Genomic DNA, 27,105 nt, shown 5'->3' on the forward strand with positions numbered 1-27,105 from the left:
TCAAGGGTGCTAGGAAGGCTCGTGTTTTCCGAAGTGCCTGTCCCACAGTGTGGGCGCGACTCCAGGGGCCCGGCTGGGCTCCTGCCTCCACGGTGAACCTCCTCTGGCTTCCGGAACTGGCCTGGGGGTCTCGCTGCCCAAGGAATGGGCCCACTACCCGCCAGTGCTGTGGAGTGACCCGTGTCCCCCCGATTCCTATGTTGAAGCCCTCACCGCAGTGTGGGTGTATCTGGAGATGGGGACCCTAAGGTTAAGCGGGGTCCTGAGGGTGCACGTACAGGTCAAGCGTCCTGGCGAGAGCTCTCACCGCCGCGAGGTCGCGAGAAGAGGGCCGTCTGTGAGCCAGGGGAGGTTCTCCCCAGAACCAGGCGGTGTAGTCACCCTGACCTCGGGCCCAGCACCCCGACCGTGGGAAACCAGCTTCTCTCGCTCAAGCCCCCCAGCTGTGTGGTTCGGCCCCGAGCAGACTGACCCAGGCAGAATGCAGGCAGAGACTCAGGTGACCGGCATGGCCAGGTGGCACTCAGAGGGCTCTGGGCAGATGGGAGGGGCAAGAGGGCCCTGACCCTCCTGCCTGGGAACCACAGGCGTGGGGCCGGGGCACGCGTACATGCACATGTACGAGGACGTGTGTGTGCCTGAGAGGTACGACTGAAGTTGGGTCTTGGCAAATGCCCCGTGCCACCTGGGGCGAGCCAGGGAGCCTCCCCATGTGGAGGGCCCGGAGCTGGAGGCCACACGGCTGCAGGGGTGGAGAGCAGCCCCCACCCTCACCACGTGTGTCTCCAGCAGGGCTGCGCCCGGGCATTAGGTCCCGTCCGCATTCCAGGTTCCTGTGCTCTGCTGTGAGGGGCAAAGTAACTTGTCCAGGGCCAGTGACCTGCACCAGCCTCTACCCCTCAGGGTCTTTGGGTTCCCCGGGTCCTCCCTCCGGGGGGCCTCTGTACCCCTCAGGATGGGACAGGGGACTGGAGAGCAAGAACCTGCCCCTCCAGCGGTGGGGGGAGGTCTCGGAGGGGCCTGGCATGACAGGCTCGGGAGCAGGGCTGACCACCTTTATTCACGCTCCTCCTGCCCACGGCCCCGGCTGAGGGAGGGCAGGTGGCTCCAGGGCCCGGGACAGTCACCCCCAGGTGGTGCTGCGGGACTGGGAGGTGGCAGGTGGGTCTGAGGGTCATCCTGGGGCCTGGCCGAGCCGCCAGATTCACAGTCTCCGTGGGTGTGGGTGTGGCGGGCTGGGGGTGGCACGGTGATGCCCGTGGGCTGACCATGCACCGGGTGACCTGCAGGAGGCAGCGAAGCCAGGTGCGGACCCCAGAACCCAGTGCTGCTGGGCCCAGGCGGGGGTGGTTTTTCCAACAAAGAGGGTGATGCCCAAGAGGCCGGGGCTGACCGGGGCAGGAAGGGACAGAGTAAAAATCTTGCACGCACACACACCCACGCGAGGCACACACCCAGGCTCCGTGAAAACACGAGGCCTCACACGAGGCTCTGCCGGCCCCTGGCCCCCTCAAACTTCGAGGCGCCAGAGCCACTGCGCCGGCCAAAGTCAATGAAGATGCCTTCGGAGTCCGAGTCCACGGATTCCAGGGCCTGGTCCACCAGGTGCTCGGGGCTGGAGGAGGGCGGGGAGCTGCAGGCCGGGCCGGGCTCGGGGCGCTGCGCGGGAGGGTAGAGTCTGCTGGGGCAGGGCCCCGACTGGGGGTCTGGGGAGGGTGTGAAGTCCCCCGTGGGGCCCTGGCCGGGCACGTCAGTGAGGCCCTGGGAGTCGGGGCAGGAGGTCATCTCGGAGACGGAGTGCCTGCGGATGCCCGTGCCCCCGCCCGCCGTGCCCTCCGCCTCGTGCTCCGCCACGGGGTTCAGCAGCGGAGTGTTGTAGCTCTTGGAGCGCACCACGGGGTTCTTGGCCAGGATGTCCCCTGAGCGGGAGCGGCGCAGGAAGTGCTTCTCTGCAGAGAGACAGACAGGTGTCAGGCACCAGAGACCAGGGGACGCAGAGGGGGTGGCCATGGGCAAACCTAGGCACCTGGGTGTTCCAGGCCCTTCCTCCTGCCTGATGCAGCTCCTCCCGTGAGGACCAGCTGGGCACCTGGCTCTGTGTGACCGTCAGCTACAGGAGAGGCCCCACGGTGCAGATCCGCCCGGACCCAGGCTGGGTAGGGGCGGGTTTCCACTCCCACTCAGGACCCTGCAGTTCCACACAGTGCCGCCAGGTGGCAGGGCTGAGCGTGGTGAGCGGCTCGGGGACCTCCTCTGGCCCAGAGGTGAAGCTCCCTCCTCACCCTGCGGGTCCTGTCAGGAGCCACAGGAAACCTGGGTCTACAGTTCTCCTCCAGCTGCCGGGCCCCACCTGAGCTGAGACCCGACTGGCAGGCGGGTTTTACCCCAGCAGGTGGGGGGGCACCCTGGATGAGGAAGACAGGGCCAGGATGTTCCTCCTCCACCACCTCCCAGGCCTGGCTTCTCCTGGCCCTGCAGCTCGGCGGTCCCCCAGTGTGGTCCCCCAGTGTGGACTTTCCTGAGCTCCTCGCCCACAGCCCTCACGCCACCTTGGGGTTTATCTGGGGGCTGTGCCCTCTTCAGTCTGTCTGCCCGACAAGGGTGGGGCTCAGTCTCCACTGAACCCCCAGGGCCAGGAACACAGCAGGTGCTCGGCTCCCAGGGCTGAGTGAACCCACGGCCATCTGTCTAAGGAGCAATGGGCTGGCTTCTGTGGACACGTCAGGCGGCCCCCGGACACCGGTGCGCCCACCCCCGGCCCGGCCCTCCCGTGATGCCCCAAACGAGTCGGGATTTCTGGGGCTCTGGCATGTGCTGTATCCCCTGCCTGGCCAACCCCTGCCCTCAGGACTGAGCACAATGTGCCCTCGGGGACAGAGGACGCTGCTGGGGTCATCGCATAAACATTATGGTGTCTGCCCACGGGGTCCCCCTCAGCCCTGGAAGGAGGAACCCCAGGTGACCCATCTCTGTGTGACCAGGACCTAGCACACAGCCTGGGCCCTGGGCAGAGGTGGACGGCCCAGTGGTCACCCGCTCCCGCCCACGGCCCAGGTGACCCCTACCTAGGATGCAGGAGTGAGTGAAAGAGCCCTCGCTGGAGTAGAGGCCATAGGTGCCCAGGTAGGGCGACACCACTTTCTGGATCAGCGTCTCCAGGCGCAGGTAGTCCTTGGTCACGCCCCGGGACTCATGCACACCCTGCGAGGGAGACGGGGGGTCACCACACAGCACGCTGTTTCCCTCCTCGGCGGGCTCAGCTCACAGCTACCATGACGGCCCTGGCCCTCCTCCTGTCCCCACGGGACGCTGGCCCTGAGCACAGTGCCTACCAAGACTTCCCAGCCTCTCCTGAGCAGGGGCTGCTAGTGTCCTGCTCTGACACCCCCTGCAGCTGTCCCCAGCAGCTGTGGTCTGAGACCACGGTGACCTGTGGAAAGGCCCTGTGGACGAGGCTGGGCAGCCAGCAATCTGCCCCTCGGGAGAGTCTCTGTGCACCGGCTTCCAAGAAGCTTGGAAGTCCCGCAGGGCCCAGCCCATTCACCGAGGCCCCGCCCCGGCCCCACCCTACGGAGAGGCAGGCAGGAGAGGCTGCCCCTGGGCCAGGCCTGGGTCCACATCCAAGCTGGGCAGCCAAAGCCCATCCATCGGGCAGCTGCTTCCAGACTTCTCACCCAGCTTCTCCCTGGCATCTCCCCTTGTCCAGAGCTTTGCAGGGACCTCCGCCTCCTCTGGTTTTGCCACAGCCAAAGCCCAAGGAATGAGGCTGCCCCGGGACAGCCTTAGTCTAGCTGATGGGGGGCAAGCTCTGTGTCCCCAGAACCCCCTGCAGAGGGCCGGCACGCAGCAGGCGCTTAGTGAGTTGCTTGATGAATAAATGGCAGACGAATGAAGGGAAGAAGAATGAATGAATGGATGACAGCACTCCTCAGGGGCTGCCAGCGGTAAGGGACAAGATACACTCGCGGTAACGTTCAATGACAGTTCAAGACAGCAGAGAACCCCGCTCGATGCTGCTCAGGGAGCCCACTTCCCCCATACACACGCAGACTAAGAGGAAGGGGGGAGAAAGCTGTGCCGTGCTAACACCAGCCAGAAGGCAGGAGGAGCTGTGCTGACTTCAGACAGGACAGGCTCCAGACCAACGACGTACCCGGGACACAGAAGGTCATTACATAATGACAAAGGGGTCGATGCTCCAAGGCCCATAACAATCCTTCAGATACACGAGCCGAACAGAGCGCGAACTACAGGAAGCAGAGTTAAGAGCTTCAAGGAGAAACACAAACCTACTCTCTCAGCTGAAGACTCAACGCCCCTCTCAGAAGCTCAGATCCCGCCGGCGGATCACAGGGGCACAGCCGAGCTCAACGCCACCGCCAACCCACCGGACGTAACGCATCGCTAGCTAGCTCCCCCAAGAACAAAGAATCAGATTCTTCTCAAGCCCACATGGGACATTCGCCAAAACAGACCCCATTCTGGGCCACAAAACACATCTTAGGAAATAAAGAAACAAAAACAAAGCACACAATGTCTCAGGCTACAGTGAGATTTAACCAGGAATCAATACCAGAAAGATAACTGGAAAAATACCCAAACATGGAGTTTAAATAACTCACTTCTAAATAACATATACGTCCAAGAAGAAGTCTCAAAAAACATTTTAAAAGATTTTGAACTAAATGAAAATATAACTTATCCAAACTTATAAAATGCATCAAAAGCGGTACTTAGAGGGAAGTTTATAGTCTTGAATGGGTATACTAGAAAACTCAAAGATCTAAACCAATAATCTAAGCTTCCACCTTAGGAAACTACACAAAGAAGACAAAATTAAGTCTGGAGTAAACAGAATTTAAAACATAAGACAGCAGAAATCAATGAAATTGGAAACAGGGATCAACAGAAAAAAGCAACAAAATCAAAGCTGGTTTTTTTTTTTTTTAATCCTCATCTGAGAGCACCTTTTGCATTTATCTTCAGACAGAGAGGAAGGGAGAGGGAGGAAAAGAGAGAGAGAAACATCAACGTCAGAGAGACACACTGGGTGGCTGCCATCCACACGACCCCAACCGGGGCCGGCAACCGAGGTACGAGCTTAGCGGGAACCAAACCCAAGTCTCTCCGGACCACATGCTGAAGCTCTAACCGCTGAGCCAAACCGGCCAGGGCCAAAAGCTGGTTCTTTGATAAGATCAGTAAAATCGATAAACCCCTAGCCAGGCTAATTAAGAAAAAAGACAAAGATGTAAACGACTACTATCAGAAGAAAAAGAAAAGACGTTACTAAAGACCACGTGGACCCAGGTGTGTTTGAACAAGGAGGGAGTGGGATTCACGGGGGGCCCCATACATCCTCCAGACGAACATAAAAGACCCCAGATTCCCCGGACCTGTCTCTGCACCCAGTTAGTGACGTAAATGAGGGTAACACTGCTGAGCTGTGCTGGGCTTTTCATAAACTTTGTCATTTCATTTCCAGAACTTGGACGCAGTCTGGTCTCTGCTCCCCATTGCGGAGAGGAAGCGGGGGGCCAGGGGCTGCGTTATTTGTGGGCACTCAGATGCATGGCTGTTCCCTGAACTTTGGGACCCTGGGAGAAGGCACTGCAGCTCTGCAGGGGAAGCGGGGGCACATGGTAGGTCCTCAGCCATGACTTCAGACCCATCTGGGACTTGTAAACAGGGGAACGGGTTCACTGGGGAGCTGGGACAAGATCCTTCACAGTGCGGGCCAAGGGGGGGCAACGGCGAAAGACCGTGGTTTGGGGGCGTAACCAGAAGGAAGATAGTCTGGGTGGCAAAGGGGCCACGTCCAGAAGGCTGTGGGGCACAGCGGCCCCCAGGGGACAGCACCACCCCAGCCTGGCCACCCACAAGGATGGGGCTCATGGATCAAGGTGTGACCTTCTTCCTTGGCTCTACCTCCCAGCCGTGTGGCGCCTGCTCCCAGGAGCATCTTGAGGGCGTGACATTTGACCTCTCTCCTATCCATGAACCCGCCCTGCCAGGCAGGAGAGGCAAAGACCCTCAGGGCTCCCGACCTCAGCCGGCTCCAGGTTTGACCCAAAGCCTTGAAGTCCCACGAGGGAGGCAGGCTTGGCCCCCGGAGCTGCCAGGACCTCAGTTCACAGCAGTGCGGCCCCTGAACCTTCAGCCTCCACACCCACCAGCTGCCCTTGCTCTGGGGTCTTCACAGGCCGCCTGGGCCCAGGACCACCTCATGGATCCCAGTTCCGTGGGATTTCCACATGCATGGGGGGCTCAGAACCATGAACAGGCTGCAGCTGGGCAGACTCGGGGGCGGGTGCTGGGCTCCTGGTGGGGACGCCATCTCCCTGCGTGGATGGCGGGGTGGCTGGCGGTGCCCACCCGGCCCTGTGACAGTGAGACAGGCCAGCAAACTGTGCTGTGCTGCCACAGGGCTCTGGGTGCGGCAGAAGGGCTGCTGGGTGTGTGGCTGCCGACAGCTCGCAGTGTCCCCTCACCAGAGCTGCTGGTTCAGATGAAAGCCATCCCCCTCAGAGAGGCGGCCCACAACCCCAGGGACTGACTGATGAGGGGTGCAAAGGCCCCCCTTCCCCGGGACGATTCTGATCCTGGTCACACTCCTGGGCTCCCAGGGGACAGGCTGAGGCCAGCCCCCTCCTGCTTCCCTCTCCCTCTCAGGCTCCTCCCGACAGCGTTCCGCGGCTGACTCCCGCACCCCGACCCCGGCCTCAGGCGCCGCCTCTGGGAGCCCGGCCTGCGCCCACCTGTAGCACCAGCAGCATCTGCACGATGGCGGGAGGCACGCGGGCGTGGGCGCGGGCCAGCGCGTCCTCCAGCTTCACGCTCAGGGTGATGGTGTTGCGGAAGTGCAGCAGGGCCAGCTGCCGCACCGACGGCTCCTTGCCCTGCGGACAAGCCCCGCCCACCGGTCAGAGACCCGCCCTGCCTCCGCCCCCTCCGGTCCTGGGGCCAGACACAGGGGAGGACCCGCCACCCCGCGCCAGGAAGGGTGCTGGTCACACACAGAGCCCCTACTAGGCGCTGGGCCTACTACGTGCTGCGCAGGCTTCCTAGGGCCTTAGGAAGGGGCAGACCTGTTTCCATCTGTGGGCGGGAACCAGTTTGAGTGGCACAGACAGCGAAATGGGGGAGGGGCAGAGGGCGTGCCCGGGGCAGGGAGGGGAGGGGAGGGGGCGTGCCCGGGGCAGGGAGGGGAGGGGGCGTGCCCGGGGCAGGGAGGGGAGGGGGCTGCCCCCCAGGCTGAGGTCTGGAGTGAGGCGGCTCACCTGCACCGGGTAGAAAATGGCCTGCAGTGTGGGCAGCACGTCGCTGAAGAAGAAGTCCCACGTCTCGGCCAGCGAGTCCAGCAGCTTCTGTCCTGTGGGCACAGGGAGCCGTCACCGCCTGTGCCGAATGGGCTCGGCAGACACTTCGTGCCCTCCCAGGCCAGAGGTCATCCCTCCGTCCACGGGAGGGTGCAGCAGCTCAGGCGGGGTTCCGGGGTCAGGAAGCGCCGAGGCAGGCCCCCGAGGTCAAGGGCACAGAGCACGTCCGTGCCTCGGCTTCCCCAGTAGTAACATGGGCAGTAACAACAGGCCCCCCCCCCAGAGCCGGAGGGGTGACATGAGCTAGGGCAGAACAAATGCCGGCGGGTGCCTCATCCGACCCTCCTGACCGCCCCACCAGGGACGTGAATCCATCCACCCATCCGTCCACCCTTCTCTCCCTCCACTCACCCGCCAGTCTGCACATCCCACAGATGTTTACATCCTACACGGCACCAGGCCTGACACCCCCAGCTGAGCCCCAACAGTCCCAGGCCCATCACATGACAAAGAAGCAGGACACTGGACAGCAAGTATGAGGACAGGACAAGGGGTGACCTCACTGGACAAGTGAAGAGACCAAGCCTCCGAGAGGTTCAGTCTCTTTCTCAAGGGCCTGGGTCCCTGCCAGCCCAGGCTGCCTGAGGAGGGATCTGTGGAGCCAGGGAGACCATGTCCAACTGTAGCAACATGCCCCTGGTAGAAGAGAGGAGGAGAGGAGGAGAGGAGAAGGCAGGGAGGGCTTCTTGGAGGAGGTGCTATCCAAGATGATTCAGGATGGCTTGCCGGACTGACTGACACCCTGGGTGTGTGAACCACAAAAGCAGATGTGTGGAAAGTAGGCAGTTGGACAGGCTCTGCAGGCATTTCTGCCAGCCCTGGGAAGGTGCAGTGCCACCCTCAGGGTGGACAGTCCCTGGGGGATGGGAGAGCCGAGGTGTCCCCAGGCTGGCTCCGGGATCCCCCAGGAAATGCAGAGTGCTGACCCCTCAGCCTTTCCACTGGAAAGAGCAGAGTTAGGATGAAGAGCCACTGGGGCCAGGAGGAGCCGACCCCCACCTGGAAGCCAGACTAGTCATCAGCAGGGGCGTGGTGGGCGTCTCCGGGTGAGGAGGGGCCAGTGCCCCTGGCTGGCAGGTCTCCCAGACTGCACTGCTTCTGCCTGGCTGCTGGAGGTTTCCATGGGAACGAGAGCCAGACAAGAGCCTTGGCCTCTCCTCTCACTTTCCTTGGGCTCTGGGCCCCACTCCCTCCGCCCGTAAAGTCTTGGGGCTGTTTAGGTGCTGGGGCTCTGGGAGGGGAGCCTGGTGGGGGCCGCCCGGGAGGCCCAGCCCAGCCGCGAGGGGGGTCCCGCCTCTGTGTCTGCTGGCATGAGGCTCCCGGCCTCCCCGGGGGCCCACACCTGGGTCTGTGGTGGGACGGGGTGCTTGCAGCCCCAGAGGCTCTACCAGAACACAGAGGTCCCTTCAGGTCCCGCCATCGCCGGCAAGAAGAAAGACAGCTCAGTCCCCAGGCCGGCTGTGGGGTGGCCCTGGGCGCAGGCCAGGCCAGTGTCCGCTGAGCTCGGGCCACTGGCCGGCCCCCGGTTGGAACCGCAGCAGAAAGCAGATGATGTAAAACACGGAGTCCAGGCCCGGCCAGAGCCGCACGCCGGCCGAGGCCGGGAGCAGTCTCACTAGCTGGCCAGGCTTTCCGTTGGGGATGTGGTTTGGGGGCGCTGGGGTTGTCGGGGGTGACAGTAGGCTGCAGTAGTCCAAGCCTTGCTGTGGGGCACCAGGGGAGCCCCGCACCCGAGCCTCAGTGCAGTTCCCTGTGAAATGGGCGCAGGCACCATCCCGCGTGCACGGGGCTAAGAGAAGACGCTGGCTGTTGTCACGACGACCAGGTGAGCTCTGTCCCTGCTGACGTCAGCAGGACCCAGGCAGCGTGGCGGCCGAGCTGGTTCTGCCCCGGGTGGGTCCGTCTTCCTTCACCGTCTTCCTTTCCTGAGTGCTGAGGGCCAATGTGAGGGCCTGGAGACCAGAACCAGTGGGCGTCGGCTCGGCCTCCGCCCGTCTCAGGAACGCTCGGGTGACCACGGGCCTGGCTGCTGAGGGGGTCGGCAGCTGCAGCTGCAGTCCACCTGTATCAGCCATCACGCTGAGACCAACCTACACGTCGGACGGGTCCCGGGGAGGAGCCTCCACCTCTGGGCTGGTCTCCAGGCAGGCTGGCGAGAGGGGCAGGCGGCGAGGGCCTGGGGCTGCCCCCTGGCCCGCAGAGGCACGGGCGAGGGCAGGCGGGCACAGGCGGGCACAGGCGCAGTCTCCAGAGCGAGCTCTTCCTGCGGCCCAGCCTGGGTGGGAGGTGAGGAGGCCCTTGAGGCTGTCCTTGGGGTGGGGGTCGGTGATCATTCCCAGGGCTGGAGGAGGCCAGACGTCGTCCTTACCTGACCCCACTCTGAGGCTCTGCGCAAAGGCCACCGCCTCCTTGCAGCCCTCCCTGACTGCCAATGTGAAAATAATCCGTTCTTCCCAGGGCTCCCTTCGCCCTGACATTTGGCACACTGGACTTGCACTGTCTGGCCCTTGGATGTGAGGCCCTGCTAGGGCAGGGTCTGGGTCTCCTCCATTTCCAGGTCCCCCAGGCCATCGGGGCCTGACCACCCCGCAGTGCTCAGACAGGGAAATGTGTCTGTGGCTGGACGGGAACCGGACACCAGGCCCTCTGGCCTCCAGCCTGGGGCTCCGGTCCGTCCCTGAGGCCTGGGGTCTGGACCGGGCTGGCACTCCCTGCTGGGTGGCCTGGCGGGCTCGGCACTGTGGGCAGGAGTCCACCGAGCCGCACAAAGCTCCCCTTCTCCGCCGATCCCAGCTCCCCTGGGCTGCAGCTGGTGGGAGGCGCAGACACCGCCGGAATGTGCCGAGTCAGGAGAGGGGCGTGGGAGGGCGTCTCCCCCAGGTGCTGCGTCCGCGCTGGCCCGTCCTGCAGGTTTAGGTGTTGCCTCCTCCAGGAAGCTGGCCCAGGACTCCTGGGGGCTGTCCCCCCGCCCCCACCTCTGGGGTTCTCATGGTCCTTCTCAGGCTCCTGCCTCAGCCACGTCCACGGATACGCACAGAAGGGGCGTGGGAGGAGCGGGACACGCAGCCCCGAGCTCACCCAGAGCACACCAGGCCCCAGTGTCCTCTGCACAATGGACTCACACCCCCTTTAGGGTCAGAGTGGGGACCTGAGGAGGCATCCTGGGCGGCAGAGAAGAGCGTGGGCTCAGGAGCCAGGGTGCCATGCAGCAGCCACGTGGCCTGGGCACCACTGAACCCACCGTGACTCGGTTTTCCCGCATGTTCAGTGGCTACAACATGGTGCCTTCTTCACGAGGTTGGGGGGCAGGGTTCCAGTGAGTTAGAGTCAGGACAGAGTCTAGCAGAGTAAGCATGTGCCCGGTGCTCGGTGCATAGCAGGTGCCCAACAAGCACCCACGGAACCCGAACCCAACACAGCCTGGCACACAGCAGGCCCTTGGCAAAGGCTATCGGCTTGGGCTGGGTCCTCCAACACTCTGACCTCTCCCTAGCCTAAGGAGGCACACACTTTGGTTGTTGCCCCAGGGCCCACGGATGTCGGGAGCCCGAGGGTGCCGGGCCACGGCCCGGGCCGCTGAGGCTCAGGGCCTGCAGGAGGGAGAGACAGTGGTCGGCCAGGACCCTCCCCTACTTGCTGAGGCCTGAGCCGAGCAGAGACTGGATTGTATGGGCCACGAGAAGGGCAAAGGGTGTGTGCTCCGGAGTCAGGCTGGCCCGGGCTTGAATCCCGCTGCCTCTGCTCCTATCTGTGGGGTGGCCATGGACAAATCGCTTGTCATCACTGGACTGCTCCCCAGCTGTGCAACAGGGACAATGACCCAAAGGCCTCATGGGTGGGGTGGGCATTAAAAGAGAAAACTCCCTGCCCAGCCGGTGTGGCTCAGTGGTTGAGCGTCGACCCTGCACCAAGAGGTCGCCGGTTCGATTCCCGGTCAGGGCACATGCCCAGGTTGTGGGCCCAATCCCCAGTGGGGGGCGTGCAGGAGGTGGTCAATCGATGTTCTCTCTCATTGATGTTTCTACCTCTCTGTTCCTCTCTCTCTCAAATCAATAAAGGAAAAAAAAAGAGAGAGAGCTCCCAGCGCGCCCAGCAGAGAGGCCCCAGCAGCCCCACCCAGGCATCGGCACCTGCTCCAGCCTCAAGCCACTTCCCCGCGAGCCTCGGAGGTCGGCGGCTCTCTGGCTGCTGTGGGCAGCGGGTGCGGCAGAGGCCTTCTCCGCGACCTCTCTCGGGCCTCCTGGGCCAGGTCTCAGCCTTGCTGCCCCTGACGCATCGCTTCTGTCCCCCCCAAGCAGGAGAGCCGTGACCTCCCGCCAGGACCTGGGGCCGAGGCGAGGCCGCAGCGCGTGGCTCCCACAGGCTCCTGCTGCGCCGCCGTCCCTGCGCTACCACGATGCCCAGCGGCCACCCACCAGCAGTGCGGCCCCGCACACCGGCCCGGCCACGGGCTGCCACTCACCCTCATAGAAGCGGATCTTGTCCCTCAGGATCACCATCCCTTTGGTCAGCAGCTGGTTCTGAAAGGCACACACAGAGACGCTGTCACCGCCGCGGGGGTGCCCTGGGCTTCCCAGCGAGCAGGGCCCCCAGGAGTCCACCACCACGCAGCCGAGGCCCAGGAGGGAAGGGCTCACGGACATCCCACCTCGGCTGCCACGGAGCCTGAGCCTCAGCTCCCCCCGGGGGACACGACAATGACCCACCAGGGCCTGTGACAAGGCAGGCGGCGCCTGGAGCCTCAGCTGAGCCGACCGGCAGGCAGCCTCTGCGCCACAACACGGGGGGCCGGGGGGCCGGGCCTGCGTCAGTACCGTGGGGCGCACACCACGGGGCCCTGTGCATGCTGCCCTGGGCACTGGCTGAAGACGGATGCCACCCTGTGGGCTCGGCACCATTCACAACAGCCGAGGCATAAATGCCCCAGCCCCCACCCACAGGCAGGGGGACGCACAAACGGGGTGCACCCAGACAGTGGGGTATTTGGCTGTAAAAAGGAACGAGGCATGGAAGAACCTCAAAAATGCTGTACTCAGCGAAAGAAGCCACACACAGAAGGTCACAGTGTGTGAGTCCATCCCCTGCAATGCCCAGGCTCGGAAAATCCAGCCAGAAAGCACCTCAGCCAGGGGCTGCGGGGGAGGGGAATGGGGGCTGATGACCAACTGGGGTTTCTTTGGGGGGGGGGGGGTGACGACATGTTCTGGAATTAGACAGTGGTGAAGGTCACACAACTGTGTGAACACACGAAACACACTTGTCCACTTTGAAGGATAGCAGGTGAACCGCGCCTCCACCAGGCCACGTGACCGCGGCAGGTCCGTGTGCTCAGCAACCCAGCAGGCCGGCCGCCCCGATGGGGGCCAGGAATGCCATGCATGGCAGCGCCTGGGACAGAGGGGCCTGGGCGACACCGACACCCCGTGGACGCCGGGGGTCCCACTGACATTCCGGGAGGTGCACCAGCAGTAACAGAGCTGCCCCGAGTCTTGCCAGGCACCAGGCGCAGTGCTAAGGCTTCACCTGAACCTGATCGTGCAACCTGCACAACCGTCCGCGGTGGCTAAATGGGGAAACTGAGTCACAGCGCGGCGGAGGCCCAGGAACTAGTGTTCCATGTGGCCATGGAGAGGAAGTGACCCCCGTCCCTCTGGCCAGCTCAGGACGCAAGACCACCCACCTGCAGGTACTCCGTGAAGAAGGACCCCAGCTCTGTCTTCAGCAGCTGCCTGTGGGCCGGAGGAGACAGGAGTGAGGCGGTGGGAGCCGGAGCCCAGCAGCGGCAGCAAGGGGGCCCCAGGAGCTCCGCCGAGGGCCAGCGGGACACAGCCCCTCAGCCCGATGTGAGGGCTGGGCACGTCACTTCCCACAGAGGGAGCTGAAGGGTCCCCAGGGAAAGGGGCCAGTGCGGCCACTATCTCACAGGTTCTTGGGAAGACACCGCTCCCACCTGCCCACGTCCCAGAGCAGGCGGAGCCCTGGCACCTCCCTGGCACCTCCCTGTGGCCCGAGAAGGTGCAGCAGGAGGGTTGGGGGAAACTGAGGTCATGGCAGACCCTTGGCCACGAGCTGTCGAGTCCTCTCGCCCTGTCCCCCGTCGGCGAGTGCAGGTGTGAGCGTGGATGGGGGAGGAGGGGAGGGGGGAGGGAAGCAAGGAAGGTTCTGGAGGACCCAGCAGGCCAGCAGCGCACAAGGGCCGGAAGCGGGCTGGCTCTAGGGGAGCCCTTTCCTCCACTCACACCTCGTGAACCCAGGGCAGGGGTGAGGACGGGCCACGGCCCTGAGCTCAAGGCCGCGGCTGCTGACCGTGCCGTCTGCAGGGTGGCCTTCGGTGGGGAACACGGCCGACTGCCACGCCATCAGCCTCCAGCGCCTGCACGCAGGTGCTCACTAGTGACACTGGTCAGCAACCAGTGTGATTCCCACCGCTAACGCCTCCCTGCCGGTTCTGTAGGACTCCGCCCGGAGTGACGGCCACCTGGGAGCCCCTCTTCCCTGGCCCGAGCTCGAGGGTTCCCGGCAGAGAGGGGAGGTCGCACAGGTGACTCCAGCCGGAGCCCTGCTCGGTGGGGACCATGTTCATGCCACCGACGTGGAAACTGGGGCCCTGGGCCTGCTGACAGGCTGCCGGAAGGCTGCCCGACCTGGGCTGGGCAGAGGACTGGCTCCCTCAGCGCAGAAAGGGGGACCCACACCCCAAGGCAGCTGCGCGTGCCGGGAACAAAGGGACACCACCTAGGGGAAGGGCTTTGGGTGGAACAGCCGGGGTGTCACCGAGGGGAGACAGCCATGGGCTGGGCTAATGGGTCAGAAGGCAGAGGCCATGTCTGCCTTGTCCTGAGCCCAGAGGGCATGCTGGGTGCTGGGAGCGAGGGCTGGCAGGACCTCACACGAGCTGTGGCAGGATGGACAATCTATCTCACCCAGGAGGGGCTCCTCAGGACCACAGCAGAGCTCCTGCCCAGCCCCCAGGACACAAGATTCTCTCCAAGGAGACCAGCGGCTGTCACACTGAATGTCACACAGAGTCCGTCCCACAGACACCCAGCCTGTGGGGGACAGGACAGGCACAAGAACCCAGAGTGCACAGCAGCGTGGGCCACTAAACGTGGGGCAGGTGGCCTTCCACAGGTGCGCACAGGCAGGCACCTGGGCCTCAGTCGGTTTCACAAGGTGGGGCACGCAATGGGCACGCGATGGGCCCTTCGCTGGCGATGCCACAGAAACCAGGGCAAAGAGGTCTGGATCCTTAAGTTAGATCCTCTGCGACCCAGAGCGCCTAAGTCTCTAAGGTTTTTCTCTACCTAGAAAAACAATCGTGCAAGTGTGCACCTCAGAAGGGGGGGGGGGCGAGGGAACGGATCAAGGAGGACCAGGTGGACACGCTGGACGTCATCAAAGTCAAACTTCTGTGCATCGAAGGCCACCACCAAGGAAGTGAAGAGACAGCTCATGGCATGGGAGAAAAGATTTGCAAGTCAGTACCTGGTAAGGGTCTCGATCCAGAATATATAAAGAGCTCTTATAATTCAACAATAAGGAGACAAAGAAGCCAACTAAAAAAAATGGGCCAAGGATGTGAGCAGACATTCCCCTCGAGAGACAAAAGTGGCCAATAAGCACACGAGAAGATGCCCAGTCATGTCATCAGGGGATCTAAACCATGAGATGGCACTTCACCCCCCCAGTACTGTTAGACCCAGAGTGGAAAATGAGTACTGGTGAGGATGTGGGGAAACTGAGTCCTGGTTCAGCTAGTGAGCATGTGGAATGGTGCAGCACTGTGGAAGACAGCTGGGCAGCTCCTCACCAAGCTCCGAGAGGGCTGTGATATGACCCAGCAAATCCACTCCGGGTAGAGACCCAAGAGAAATGAAAACACATGTCCACACAAAATCCTGTACATGATGTCACACCAGGACTACTCATCACTCCCAGCAGGTGGGAACAACCCAATGTCCATCAACAGACGGATGAGAAACCAAATGGTGTGTTTTCTATTCAATGGAATATTACGTGGCCATAAAAAGGAATGAAGTACTGATGCCGGTTCCAACGTGGATGAAGCCGGCCATGAAAGGCCACGTGAGCACTGTGATTCCTTTTACACGAAGTGCCCAGAACAGGCAAATCCACAGAGACAGAGCGTTGGCAGGTGTTTGCCAGAGGCTGAGGGAGGGGGAAATGGGGAGCGACTGCTAATGGGAACAGGGTTTTTTGGGGGTAATGAAAATGTTCTGGAATTAAATAAGGTGATGGCTGCAGAAATTTGTGAATATGCTAAAACGCTGAACTGTACATTTTCTTTTCTTATTATTAAAAAAATTTTTTTTCTTTATTGATTTTATTTTATTTATTTTTCAATCCTCCCCCGAGGACATTTTTTCCATTTTTTGTTCAGACAGAGTGGGAGGGAGAGAGAGAGAGAAACATGGACGTGAAAGGGACACATCGAGTGGTTGCCACCTACACAACCCAACCAGGGCCGGGGACAAACTGCAACTGAGGTACGTGCCCCTTAGTGGGAACCGAACCTGGGTCTCTCTGGACCGCAGGCCGAAACTCTAACCGCTGAGCCAAATCGGCCAGGGCTCTTTATTGATTTTAGAGAAAAAAGAAAGGAGAGGGAGAAACAGAAACATCGATGAGAGAGAACATCAACTGGCCGCCTCCTGCATGCCCCCCACTGGGGATCAGGCCCACAACCTGGGCATGTGTCCTGACTGGGAATTGAACCCGTGACCTCTTGGTGCCTGGGTTGATGCTCAACCACTGAGCCACACCGGCCGGGCTGAACTGTTACTTTTCAAAGAGTGAATTATACCGAAAAGTAAGATATATATACATATAAAATGGGGGGGGGGGGTGATGGGCAGACGTCAGGGTCCTGTTACTAGTCACCACCCTGGCCCTGCCCACGCCTGGGCACAGCTTTCTCTCCCAACGACCTTCGAGAACCAGAGGACAATTCGGATGACGAGGCAATGGACGTCGTCAGTCACAGGCTCTTGTGGGATCAAAGCTAATCACCAATTACGGATTTAATGCGCAATTAAATCCACTTAATTTAATGTGGCCACATGATGGAGAAGAGCTGGGGGGAGGGGGCAGTCCTGAAGGACCCACACGCCCTGGGGTCAGGGGTCTAAGTCCTGACTCCATTGACTAGTCCTGTGACCTCGAGCAACGCACGATCTCTGTGCCTCAGTTTCTCTATCTGTAAAATGAAACAAGGTGCCCATTCTTCAGAGGTGCCATGAGGAGTTTAAGGCATGGCACAAGGCTGGCATAGAGCAAACTCTCAAAAGAAAGGCTGTTGTTATTACTTAACAGTGCCTGGCACTGAGTTCTGGATTGGCTACGAAGTTGCCCCAATAACCTAACTGGCCAGGAGCTCCGCAGCTCACGTCACCTGACCTCTACCTGTTTCTTAAGAAAGAATCATGGGGCTGTCGGGGGTGGGGATCCCGGGGCCCAGGGGCACATTTCTGCCTCCCCCACACCAGACACTCCTAAGGGAGACCAACTGCTCTGGACTGTCCCCGAGGGCTGACAGGGGCATGTGGTCTGGGGTCACAGTGTCCCGTCCCGCCCCCCGACTCTGTTTATGCTGCTGGTGGGGAGGTGCGGAAACTGCTGGAGGGTTGTGCTTTGCTCAGGAGTTTAGAAATATTTCCTTATGTTCTGTTGTTTAAACATCCAGCAGCTTCTTCAGCCTTGCGAGAAAACCCCTTTCCCTAAGCGGAGGCACAGCAGGGACCCGGGGCTGCTGTGGTCCTCAGATGAGCCTGAGAAAACCTGCCCAGGTCAACAAGCTCCTGCTCTCCCTCGCTGAGCCTCAGTGTATCTGCCCAGAAGGACCCTTCCAGCTGTCATGCTGGGGTGGGGAGGGCTGACCCGCCCCAATGACCCTTCTGTTCCCGCCTTGAGCGGACGAGGTCTGCACGACAGGGGTGGAACAGCACGGAGGCGGCACAAGCCTCCTGGTAGCAGCTGTGTGGCCCTGGGCAAGTCCCTCGCCCTCTCTGAGCTGTGGCCGCTCCCCTAGAACACAGCACTACCGGGCTGGCCCGGCAGAGTCCCTGGAAGCCAGTCTGTCCGGGGCTCCTTCCCAAGTGCTCATTCCTCAGCCGCTCAGGAACGAGGGGCGTGCGGCGGGCGTTAATGGCTTTTCCGGAACGACACTCCCGTCATTAGGCAGGTGGGCCCTTCCTCTCTCACAGAATAAATATCTTTCCTGATGCTCATCATCAGTGGGGAATGTGGGCGTTATTCTGAGCCACTGTCCAAGTCCCGCCCTGTGTCCCCCGCACGGATGTGCTCGGGAGGGGTGCTGAAGGCCCGCAGCCCGGGAACTGTCGTCCCCACGGCGGTCACTGCCTCCTGCAGCTGTCAGGGTGGAATCGTGGGCGAGGCTGGTGGACGGGTAGGGGGTGCCTGGCGGGGCTCCCACCCTGGCAGAGCCTCCCCTGCCTCTCACAGGCCCGGCCTGGGACCGGACGGGACAGCCACTCACCGGACGCCTTCGTTGAGGCTGAAGAGCTCCTGGTCGGGCAGCCCCTTGCGCTGGAAGACGGCGATCACCCCGTTGTGGATGCTGCAGGTGGGGAGAGAGGAGTGCTGAGTCCAGGCGCCCCCGGACCCTCCGGCCTCCCCCGGACCTCCCCTCGGCCCCTCTCCGCCGCAGCCTTCCTGCCCGGGTCAGGGAGCAGAACGGCCGGCCGTTCGGTCAGACAGGGCACCTGGAGAGCAGGGACCCGTCGACCCGCAGGGTCCGACCCACACCAGCACCTCAGTTCCCAATCTGACCCCAAGATCCTGCGCCCCAGCAACCTCCTGTCACCTCTCCAGGACACCCTATGGACCCCACACATATTCTGCTTCCCTTTCCGTGCTCCTGAACCCTCCAAGCCCAGAAACTGGGGCCACCCTCTGATGGCCTCTCGTCCCCCAAAGTATCCAAGTCCCATTGGCTTTCTCGCCCTGGGCTTCAAGGTGCCCCTGCGGCCCGCCTCCCTGATCTGCACCAGCCCTGCCGGGGGAGCCACCTGCAGGTCCTCTCTGCTGCTTGGTCCTCCCCCTGTCCCTGCCTTCAGCTCACAGGCGGCCGCCTGCTTCTGTGTGATCTGCTACATCGTTTCCACCGCGACCACCGAGCGCAGGGCCCTGTGCTGCTCCGGACTGTGTGCCCTGCGCCCGGCTCAGAGAGCAGCATGGTATCTGATGAAATTCATCCTGACGCACTCACCCTCCAAATCCAATCGACCCCGCCTCCTCCATCTCTGCTGCAGCCTCCTCTCCCTCCCAGCCCCGGGCCCCTCCCCGCTCGCCCGGACCTCGGATTACGCCTACCGGCCTCCCCACATCTGCTGCAGCCGGTCACTCCCCTGCCCAGGCACCACCGCCCAGCAGGCACAGAGCAAGGCCTGGATGTGGCGTTCGAGGCTCCTCAGGAGAGAATGCTCCCCTCCCTCACTCCCGGGCATCCTACACACGAATCCAAGTGCTGGAGCTGCCTGGGGACCACACCTCTGGGTCTCTGTCTCCCCTGCCTCTCCTGCCTGGAGGGCCCCTCTTCTCTCTGCCTACTAGGCAAGCAGCTATTCATAATGGAGCCTTGACTCAGAGACCACCACCTCCATGAAGCCCTCCTGACTGCTTCCCCTCCCTGTGTAGACTCATGTCCCAGCACTTTGCTGATTCACTTTCCTGTTGTACCTCCCACTGGCCACGCCGCTCCCAAGGGTGAGAACCAGGTCCCACCACCCTCCACCCTGGTTCTGAACCTCACCACTTCGGACTGGCTGCATGGCTCTCGGTGTGCAGGGGACAGCTGGACACACGCTGCTGGCCACATCACAGAGCGGGCCGTGGCCACCGAGCTCTGGTGCCCTTGTCTGCCTTCACCAGCTCCACCCTTCCCAAAAACATGGACTGGCTGTCCACTTTTCAGATGGGGAGACTGAGGCTCAGAGGCAGAGTTCCGTCTGGGAAGCCAGACTCGCCCAACAGCTGCTGCCCTGCCCCTGCGGCCTCCCCCGGGAGCCAGGTCTGTGCTGGGTCCTGGCTCTGTAGACAGGGCAGGGGAGGGGCCCCACGTCCCCGGTGGGTGAAGCAGCAGTGTGGGGACGTGCCCAGGTTCCACAGCTGACCCCAGCTGGGCCAGGCTCTGAGACCACACTGGACGCTCGCCACCTGACCCAGGGAGCCCGACGACTCCGGGTCCGGCGTTGGAATGCTGCTTATTCACATGACCAGGGACACAAGTCCTCGAACCTGTCTCCTGTCTAGGAAACGGGGTCGCGTGTGTGCCTGCCCCCAGGTGCTTCGGATGAAATGCCGGCCTGGCCAGGGCTCAGCTTCAGTGCTCGGTCAGGCCAGGAGAGGGTTCGCCTGTTCCAAGTCCCTGGTGGGCCCAGCTCCCCGTTTACAGACAGAAAAAGAAAAAACCCAATGGGAAATCTAATGGCTGCTAGGAAGCAGCTGGGGACCCCCCCCAGCCTGTGGGGGCTGCTGGGGGTGGAGACATTGTGTGGGAGCCCCACCCAGCTGTGTGTCTGGGGTGGGGTGTACCAGCCACTCTGGAAGCTCAGAGGGACCTGGCCAAGGTCTCCCTGGGACCCGAGTCAGGCAGGTGGAGCCCGGAGGCCCTCGAGGCCTCGGTGACCCCCAGGCCTAGAGCTGTGTTCTCAGGGACGTACGCTTACCAGCCCTGCTGTCCTTCCTCTTCGCCCCCTAAACCTTCTGGAGGGACCCAGGCCCACTCTGGTCCCCCGTCCAGAGGTGACCTTACACCACATGGCTTTGGAAGGCCAGGCGGGCAGGCTGCACCCCTCAGGGCTCGGCCCCTCCATGACTCTCGCACCACCTTTCCCCTGCTCCTGGCCTTTGTCCCTGCGGTTCCCTCATCTGGAGGCTGGCCTCCACCCACTTCCCAACCCCCCAGGAGGCCAGGTGCCTCCTTCACACCTGTGTGGGGAGAGTACCCGACCCCGTCTCCTGTTTGGGTTACTAATTAGTCCCCACGCACCTGGCACGGGGGCAGCAGAGCGTCACCCAAGGCGGATCTGTGGTGAGGAGGCAACACCTCGCATCTGTCAGCACTTGGGTCTGAGCAGCCCCGCCCACCCAGGGTCACCCTGAGCCCTCCATCCGCACGGCCACCTCCAGCCCCCACCCAGGCTGTTTCGGAGGTGGGTGTGGGTTTGGACGCCAGCTCTGGGCTTCCTGGCGTATGTCTCAGACAAATACTCCGGCCGCCTGTGCCTCAGGGTCCCCATCCACACAACGGGGTTCCTAATCACAGCCCCTAAAGGAGACAATAGGGCAGGTGACAGCACGCCGCGGGTGGTCACGGTGTGGGTCAGCAGCGGCTCTGGGGAGGGGTGTGACCCCAGGGGCATTGCCAACAGCTCGGCCACCTGCTCTGTGGTTTTCTCAATCTCTTCCTTCTAACCACCGTACCAGGGGGGACTGTCACACCCAGGTCGCTGAACACGGAGGCGACAGCCTGGAGCCCCGGGCCCACCGTCCTCCCTCCCAGACGTGGCAGTGGGAGTCGGGCCGGGGCGCAGGCAGGACCCAGCTCCTTCCCGTTTCTCTCCGGCTGAGGTTCCGTGTTCCTTTCAAAGTCCGAGCTGGGTAAACAGAAAACCTCGCTGTGAGCCACTGGGGGAGGAAGGGCAGAGAGGGTGAGAGGACCTCCCGCGACTGTCAACCCCAAAACAGAAGTGAAACCCCAGCTGTGCCCGCTGCTTCCTAGACCAGGGGTGGGCAGGCCCAGCCAGGGGAGGGCCGCGGTCCCAGGGCAACTGCGGGGGCCTCCTGGCACTCCCAGGAGAGACCTTGACCCATCGCCTCCCTCCGGCTGCCGCTCCTCACCGGGCGACCGCTCATGGGGCCGGTCCCCTCCTCAGGCAGGAAGGCGGGACGCAGGGCCAAGTCCCAGCCTCTCCTGCCTGAGCACTGGGTGGGCACAGGGCCGAGGTCAGGACCCTCAGTGAGGCTCCAGGGTGCCCAGGATGGGGCTGGTGGGAAGGCTGCCCAGGACTGGGGAAACGTGAGGCTGTGAGGAGGGGCCAACTGTGGGGCTCCGGGCCCTAGGACCCCCACTGCGGGCTCTCCGGCCCAGTATCACCTGTGTGTTGCCCACCTACCGGGCAGAAAGTGAGTGGGTGGGGGCCGCCCAAAGCCTCGTCTCTGGTGGGTCAGGCTGATGGGACATCTGGGGACCCCTGGAGGTGGAGCCCTGCCCTTCCTCGGCCCCTACCCTCTCTGGCCCTGGCCTCCGCAAGTGTCCCCTCTCCCTGTGTGGTGCCCAGAGGACCGACCGCTCCTCAGCAGGGCCCCTCTAGCGTGCCCCTGCCCTGCCCGCCAAGGGTGACCGGGGAGCCAGCGTCCTCCTCTCTGCCCCGGGGTCGTGCCCAGCCCCGAGGAATGAAGCGGGGGACGGCCCGCCTCCTCTGCACGCGCAGGTGGGAAGCACAGAGGCAGGTGCCTGGGACAGTCCTGCCCCAACCTAGGCCCTGACTGGAGCCCCGGGGAGGTGGGGGTGAGAAGAGACCTGTGGGCAGTTTTACCTGCTCCAAGCAAACAGGTATCACTCACACCCTGGTTCCGGTCCACCTTGGCTTAAAATCACCCCCAGGGCTGCTGCCTGAGCAGGAGGCCCCCCGCTGACCCCCGCTCCAGGCAAGGGGCTCACCTGCCTGGAGGTGGGCACCTGCGTGGGCTCTGACCCACCTGCCCTCGGCTGCAGAGGGGAAGATGGACGCTGTGGGTGGGGGAGGTGGTGGCCAGGGCACTTGGTGGGAGGAAGGGAAGCCCTGTGTGTGGCTGTCCTGCGGCCGCTGTGACCACTGACCACAGACCTAGAGGCTTAAAGCAAGTCGAGTTGCTTCTCTGCAGGTCTCTCAGCTGGAAAGTCTCCGGCGGGACCGGAATCAAGGTGTGGGTGGGCTGGCTCCTTCCGCAGGCTCCAAGGCAGAACCTGACCTTTCCCGGCCCCAGAGGCGCCGCATTCCTGGCTCGGCTCCTCCCTCCATCCACAGCTCTGCTCCCCTCAGCGTGTCCCTCCATCTCTCATCCGAGTCTCCCTCTCCTAGAGACCCCTGTGGGACACCGGGCCCCCGGATACTCTCCCTCTCCGAAGATCCTGAACCACACCTGAAAAGTCCCTTTCGCCCTACAGGGTAACGTACTCACAAGTTCTGGGGAGCCAGGGTGTGGGCATCTTGGGGGATCATTCCTCCACTGACCACACGCAGGCTGCCTCAGAGGGGCAGGGACTCGGGATCTAGGGCCCGACCTGCAGCGAGGAGGTGGGGGTCTGACAGGCCCTCACTAGCCTCTGACCCCCACTCTCAACCCACCTCCTCTGGCCTCTCAGCAACCCCCACGGCGGCAGAAGGCTCTGGAGTTGGACCCGGAGGGTCCCTGTCACTCTCTGAGCCTGGTCTGCAAGACGGGCGACGTGAGTCCCACCTTGAGTTGCTTCAGGGACGAAAGGTGCTCCTCCTACCTGAGTCTGGATGGGGCGACACCATCTGGGGGACAGGATGTCATGGCCCCTCAGCAATGCTGAGGTCTGGGTGGGGAGCACTCTGTGGGGTGGGGCCAGGGCAGTGTAGACCGGGGGGCGGGCTCCAACCTCTGAGCTCTCGCCCACAAACCAACATCGCCCAGCCCCAGTGGGACACGAACTCACACGTGTCCTTGGGCTGTGGCTTCAGCCCCCAGACCCCATGAGCTGACAGCGAGCTCCCAGCCTCGGAGGCGGGTCTGTGGGGAGAGGGACGTGTCACCTGCACCCGTGGGCCCGCGCCCTCCTGCCCACGCTCAGCTCTCATCCATCCTGCATCTCGGTGGGGTTTGCACCGGGCTCTCCGAGCCTCCAGCATCCGGGCAGATCCGGGCCCAGCGAGGAGCAGGATGTCACAGCGGTTAGCACCCTCTGACCCAAAGGCAGGTGTAGGGGACCAGTGGTGGGTTCTGGGGAGCTCCCTCCACCCTCATCTCTCACAACAGAAACTTCATGGAGAGGGAGGCCCCACACATACATGGTCCCCACCTTGAGGAGGGGGGCATGAGGGACTCCGATGGGAGCGGCAGGTGGCCTTCTAACCTCCCCCCACCCAGCCTCTGCAGCCCGAGCACCGAGCTTGGCCCACGGGGGCTTGGCCCACGGGAGACGCCTGTCTCACAGAGCAGCAGGTGCCGGGGAAACAACCCTGTTCCAACTGACAGTCTGCGAGGGCGGCCAGCCTGGCACCCACCTCTCAAACGCTCTGCACCCCGACCGGAGGGAACGGAACACGGGCCGCAGCGCGTGTGGCCCGCAGGCGGTGTCACCGGGTTTACCTTGCTCCTAGCACCAAAGCCAACCTGCAAACACCTCACTGGTGTACTTGTGTCCTGTATACTCCCTGGAGGCCTGGACTGAAGCTCTGGGCGGCTGTGGACTCTGCTGACCGGATGCCCCGGGCTCAGCCCAGTGCTGGAGAGTTAATGAGTGAACGAGTGAAAGAAGGAACAAACGTCCGGGCCGGTGTGGCTCACTGGCTGAGCGTCGACCCTGCACCAAGAGGTCGCCAGTTCGATTCCCGGTCAGGGCACATGCCCAGGTTGTGGGCCAGATCCCCAGTGCGGGGCGGCCAATGGATGCTCTCCCATCGATGTTTCTCTCTCTCTCTCCCTCTCCCCTCCCCTCTCTCTAAAATCAATAAAGAAATTTAAAAAGAATGAATGATTGCATGGCTAAGAGATGCACGGATTCCAATCTCACAAAATGGAGGCAGAGACTGGAGTGAGGTGGCCACCAGTCAAGGATCCGCCGGGAACTGGGAGAGAGGCAGGGAAGACCCTCCCCTGGAGCCTCCGGAGGGAGCACGGCCCCGCTGACACCTTGATTTTGGACTTCTGGCCTCCAGAACCATGAGAAAATAAATCTGTTGCTTTAAGTCACCCAGTTTGTGGTGATGTAGTACAGGGGCCCCAGGACACTAACGTGATCACACAGATAAAAGGGGGTACATTTGGACTCAAAACGGGGAGTCGACTCAGCAAGGCAGGACGGACTGCAGCAGGTCCTGCCTCTGGTGCGGCTATTGTCCGCTGGGCCCGGCAGGGAGCACTGCAGAGCCCAGCGGGCCCCGGCCCCATTAGAGCTGCGCAGGCCCTGGCAGGAGAAGGCTCCACTTGGCTCAGCCCCTCCTCTGCCTGGGGAGGGGACAGGAGGACTCGGGCTCGGCCTTGTTCTCCGTGGGCTGGTCTCCCAGGGCTCTGTGTCCCCCTCTGTACCTCCCTGGGCTATGTTGGTGGCAAAGTGAGCCGCGGGACATGAAGGGGACTGACCCACAGAAGTGCAGGGTTGGGGGGCAGCTGAGCGGGAGCCTTGAGGTGCTCGCTGTGGGGAAGGGCATGTTCCTCTGCCGCCTGCCAGGCCCGGGAACAGAACAGAGCTGAAGCTCCAAAGCTCCCTTAAGTGCAAAGAGGCTGAGGGACCCAGGTGGCCTCTCCCAGAAGACTCAGAGCTGGCCCCAGGGTTCCCCACTGGCCCGGGGGACCCCAGCGGGGCTGACCACAAAGGGTGCGGCTCACGAAGCTGCAGTGGGTGAAAACTCAGGAACCAGCAGACTCCCGAGGAGCCGCCCCAAACTTCAACCCCACAAGCCCACCCCGACATGAGTTCGGGCTTGACTTATGAGTTACAGAGGACCCACTACACGCCAGACACTGTGCCGAGAACGTTAACACCCATCTTCACATTTAATCCCTACAACAGCCCACTTTATGGGTAAGGAAATTAGGGAGCAGAGAGGGTAAGTGACTTTCTCAAGGCCACACAGCAGGGAAGAGGCAGAGCTGGGACTGGAACTAAGTCTGTTTGGCTCTTTCCACGAAACCACAGTAGACACAGGAGCAGGCAGGCAGCTCTGTCTCCTCAGCTCCAAGAGGATAAAACCGCTGTTAAAAACAGTGCAGTCACTGGGTCCATGAGGTTCCCCAGTAGAGTGTTTCTTCCACTGTCCCCACATGGGTCCTGTGAGAAGGAATGTGCATGCTCTGACAGCTAGGGAAACTGAGGCAGACACGTCCCAGCCCTCAAGCAGTTTGCAACTTGGGAGGGGTCTGAAGACAAGCACTGGTGGGTGACAAAGTGTCCTGCCTGGTGCTCGGAGGGTCTCAGTTTGGCAGCCCTGTGCCACCACGATGCTCATGAAGTCTGGCCAAGACCACAGCTGGAGGAACACCGGGCAGGATTTCACTGCCAGGTGTATGTGGTGGGGGGACAGCATCCACAGCCCCCCCAAACCACCTCACTCTCCTCCTCGTTTTCCTTTCGGTGGAAATATCTATTTTTGAAAAGGGCCGGTGAACAGCCACGCTGGGGAATCCCACTAAATAAACCATCTCTTTTCCGGATCCCAGCCTTGCTCTTCAAACAAAGCTAGGAGGGTGGAGGGACTTCCCACGCCCCTGCCTGTCTGGGAATGGCCCCTGGGGGAGGGTCGTCTGAGGAATGCGGGGCAGCTGCTGCACCCCTGCTGACAGCCGGGAGGACCAGGGGCCGCTCGAGGGAAAACCGCCCGCCCACCCCATCTGAGCGCAGAGACAGGAAGCGCAGCAGCAACCGACCGACTGCGCCCGGGAGGCTCATCTGCGAAATGGGAAAAATACTTCCTGCTGTATTATCTCCCGGGTTGCCATGAGCACTGCAGCGGAGACGTGGGAAGCCCACGGGTGGGAGGCCGGCACGCGGGCTCTCGCCCACCCCAGCCCCCACGAGCCGGGCGCTTCGGGACCAGCCCGGGTCCGTGGTGCGGTCCCTCCGTCCTAGAAACACGTTGCACTAAACTTCCCTTCCCGCCCGCCCAACTCCGGCGGAGCAAGTTCTTGCGAACTGCGAAGTGCGTGGTGTCCACGCACCGCTCCCCGCAGGGGCTCGTCCTCGCCCGCGGACCGGACCGCGGGCTCCCGCCCTCCGGCTTTGGGCCCGGGCCCTCGGGGCCGGGAGGGCGCGGCCTTACCTGTTCCAGGTGGCGTTGGCACAGGCCCGGCGCTGCTGCGTGCCCCGCTCGTCCGCGGAGGCGGCGGCCGGCTCTCTCTTGCCCAGGTCACTGAGGCTGGGCGAACTCATGAACTTCAACCTGCGGAGAGTCCTCATGGTGACCCCGGCGGCCCGCGCCGCGCCCACGCGCGTCGGACGCCGCGCCCTGCGCCACGCGCCCAGCCGCGCCGCGGGCCCCGGCCGGCGCTGCGCTCACTACGAGGAAACTTGGGAGACAGCAGGAAGCCGAGCGGCCCTCCGGGGGCCCGCCCCGGCTCCACGCCTCCGCCCCGGGCCCGGCGCCGGCCGGCCCTCCGGGTTAATCATTGCCCGGAGCAGCGGCAGCGTGGAGCGCCAGGAGCACGGCGGGCAGCGCGGACCCGGCGCAAACAGAGGCCGGGGGCGGGGCCGGGCGGGCGGGGCTTGCGGCCGGGGGCGGGGCCGGGCGGGGCGGGGCTTGAGGCCGGGGGCGGAGCGGGAAAGAGGGCGGGGCTGTGCGGGGCCAAAACGGGGGCGGAGCCGTGAGCTGGGGGCCAGGCCGGCGCCTCTTCCTCAAACCCCCCCAGCCTGTCCCCTCCCGGGTGTGCTCCACCCGCTCCGCTCTTCCGAAGACCACACGTGCCCGCAGGAAACCAACACGCACGTAGGAACCACCCAACCCCAAGCGCCTCCTGACGC

At 62.8% G+C, this 27,105-nt stretch overlaps 1 protein-coding gene across 2 annotated transcripts in view; it reads right to left on the bottom strand.

Moving 5' to 3' along the window:
* The window catches only part of LOC118641141 (proline-rich protein 5), an 88,935-nt gene extending 62,110 nt beyond the window's left edge, over window positions 1–26,825 (bottom strand). Inside the window, exons 1-8 of one of the 2 annotated variants that reach the window (XM_036278202.1) lie at window positions 26,408–26,817; window positions 17,896–17,976; window positions 13,060–13,108; window positions 11,842–11,899; window positions 7,281–7,372; window positions 6,759–6,899; window positions 3,066–3,201; window positions 1,007–1,949 (exon numbers count right to left, since the gene is read on the bottom strand). In XM_036278202.1, the coding sequence (XP_036134095.1) occupies window positions 1,480–1,949; window positions 3,066–3,201; window positions 6,759–6,899; window positions 7,281–7,372; window positions 11,842–11,899; window positions 13,060–13,108; window positions 17,896–17,976; window positions 26,408–26,544 (1,164 nt within the window). In that variant the 5' untranslated portion in view covers window positions 26,545–26,817 and the 3' untranslated portion in view covers window positions 1,007–1,479. Of the gene's footprint in view, window positions 1–1,006; window positions 1,950–3,065; window positions 3,202–6,758; window positions 6,900–7,280; window positions 7,373–11,841; window positions 11,900–13,059; window positions 13,109–17,895; window positions 17,977–26,407 lie in introns of those variants that run through there. The other variant, XM_036278201.1, reaches the window with a different exon arrangement.
* Window positions 26,826–27,105: the final 280 nt, after the last annotated feature.

This window comes from Molossus molossus, unplaced genomic scaffold, assembly GCF_014108415.1.
Source record: "Molossus molossus isolate mMolMol1 unplaced genomic scaffold, mMolMol1.p scaffold_m16_p_26, whole genome shotgun sequence".
NCBI classification, from domain to species: Eukaryota; Metazoa; Chordata; class Mammalia; order Chiroptera; family Molossidae; genus Molossus; species Molossus molossus.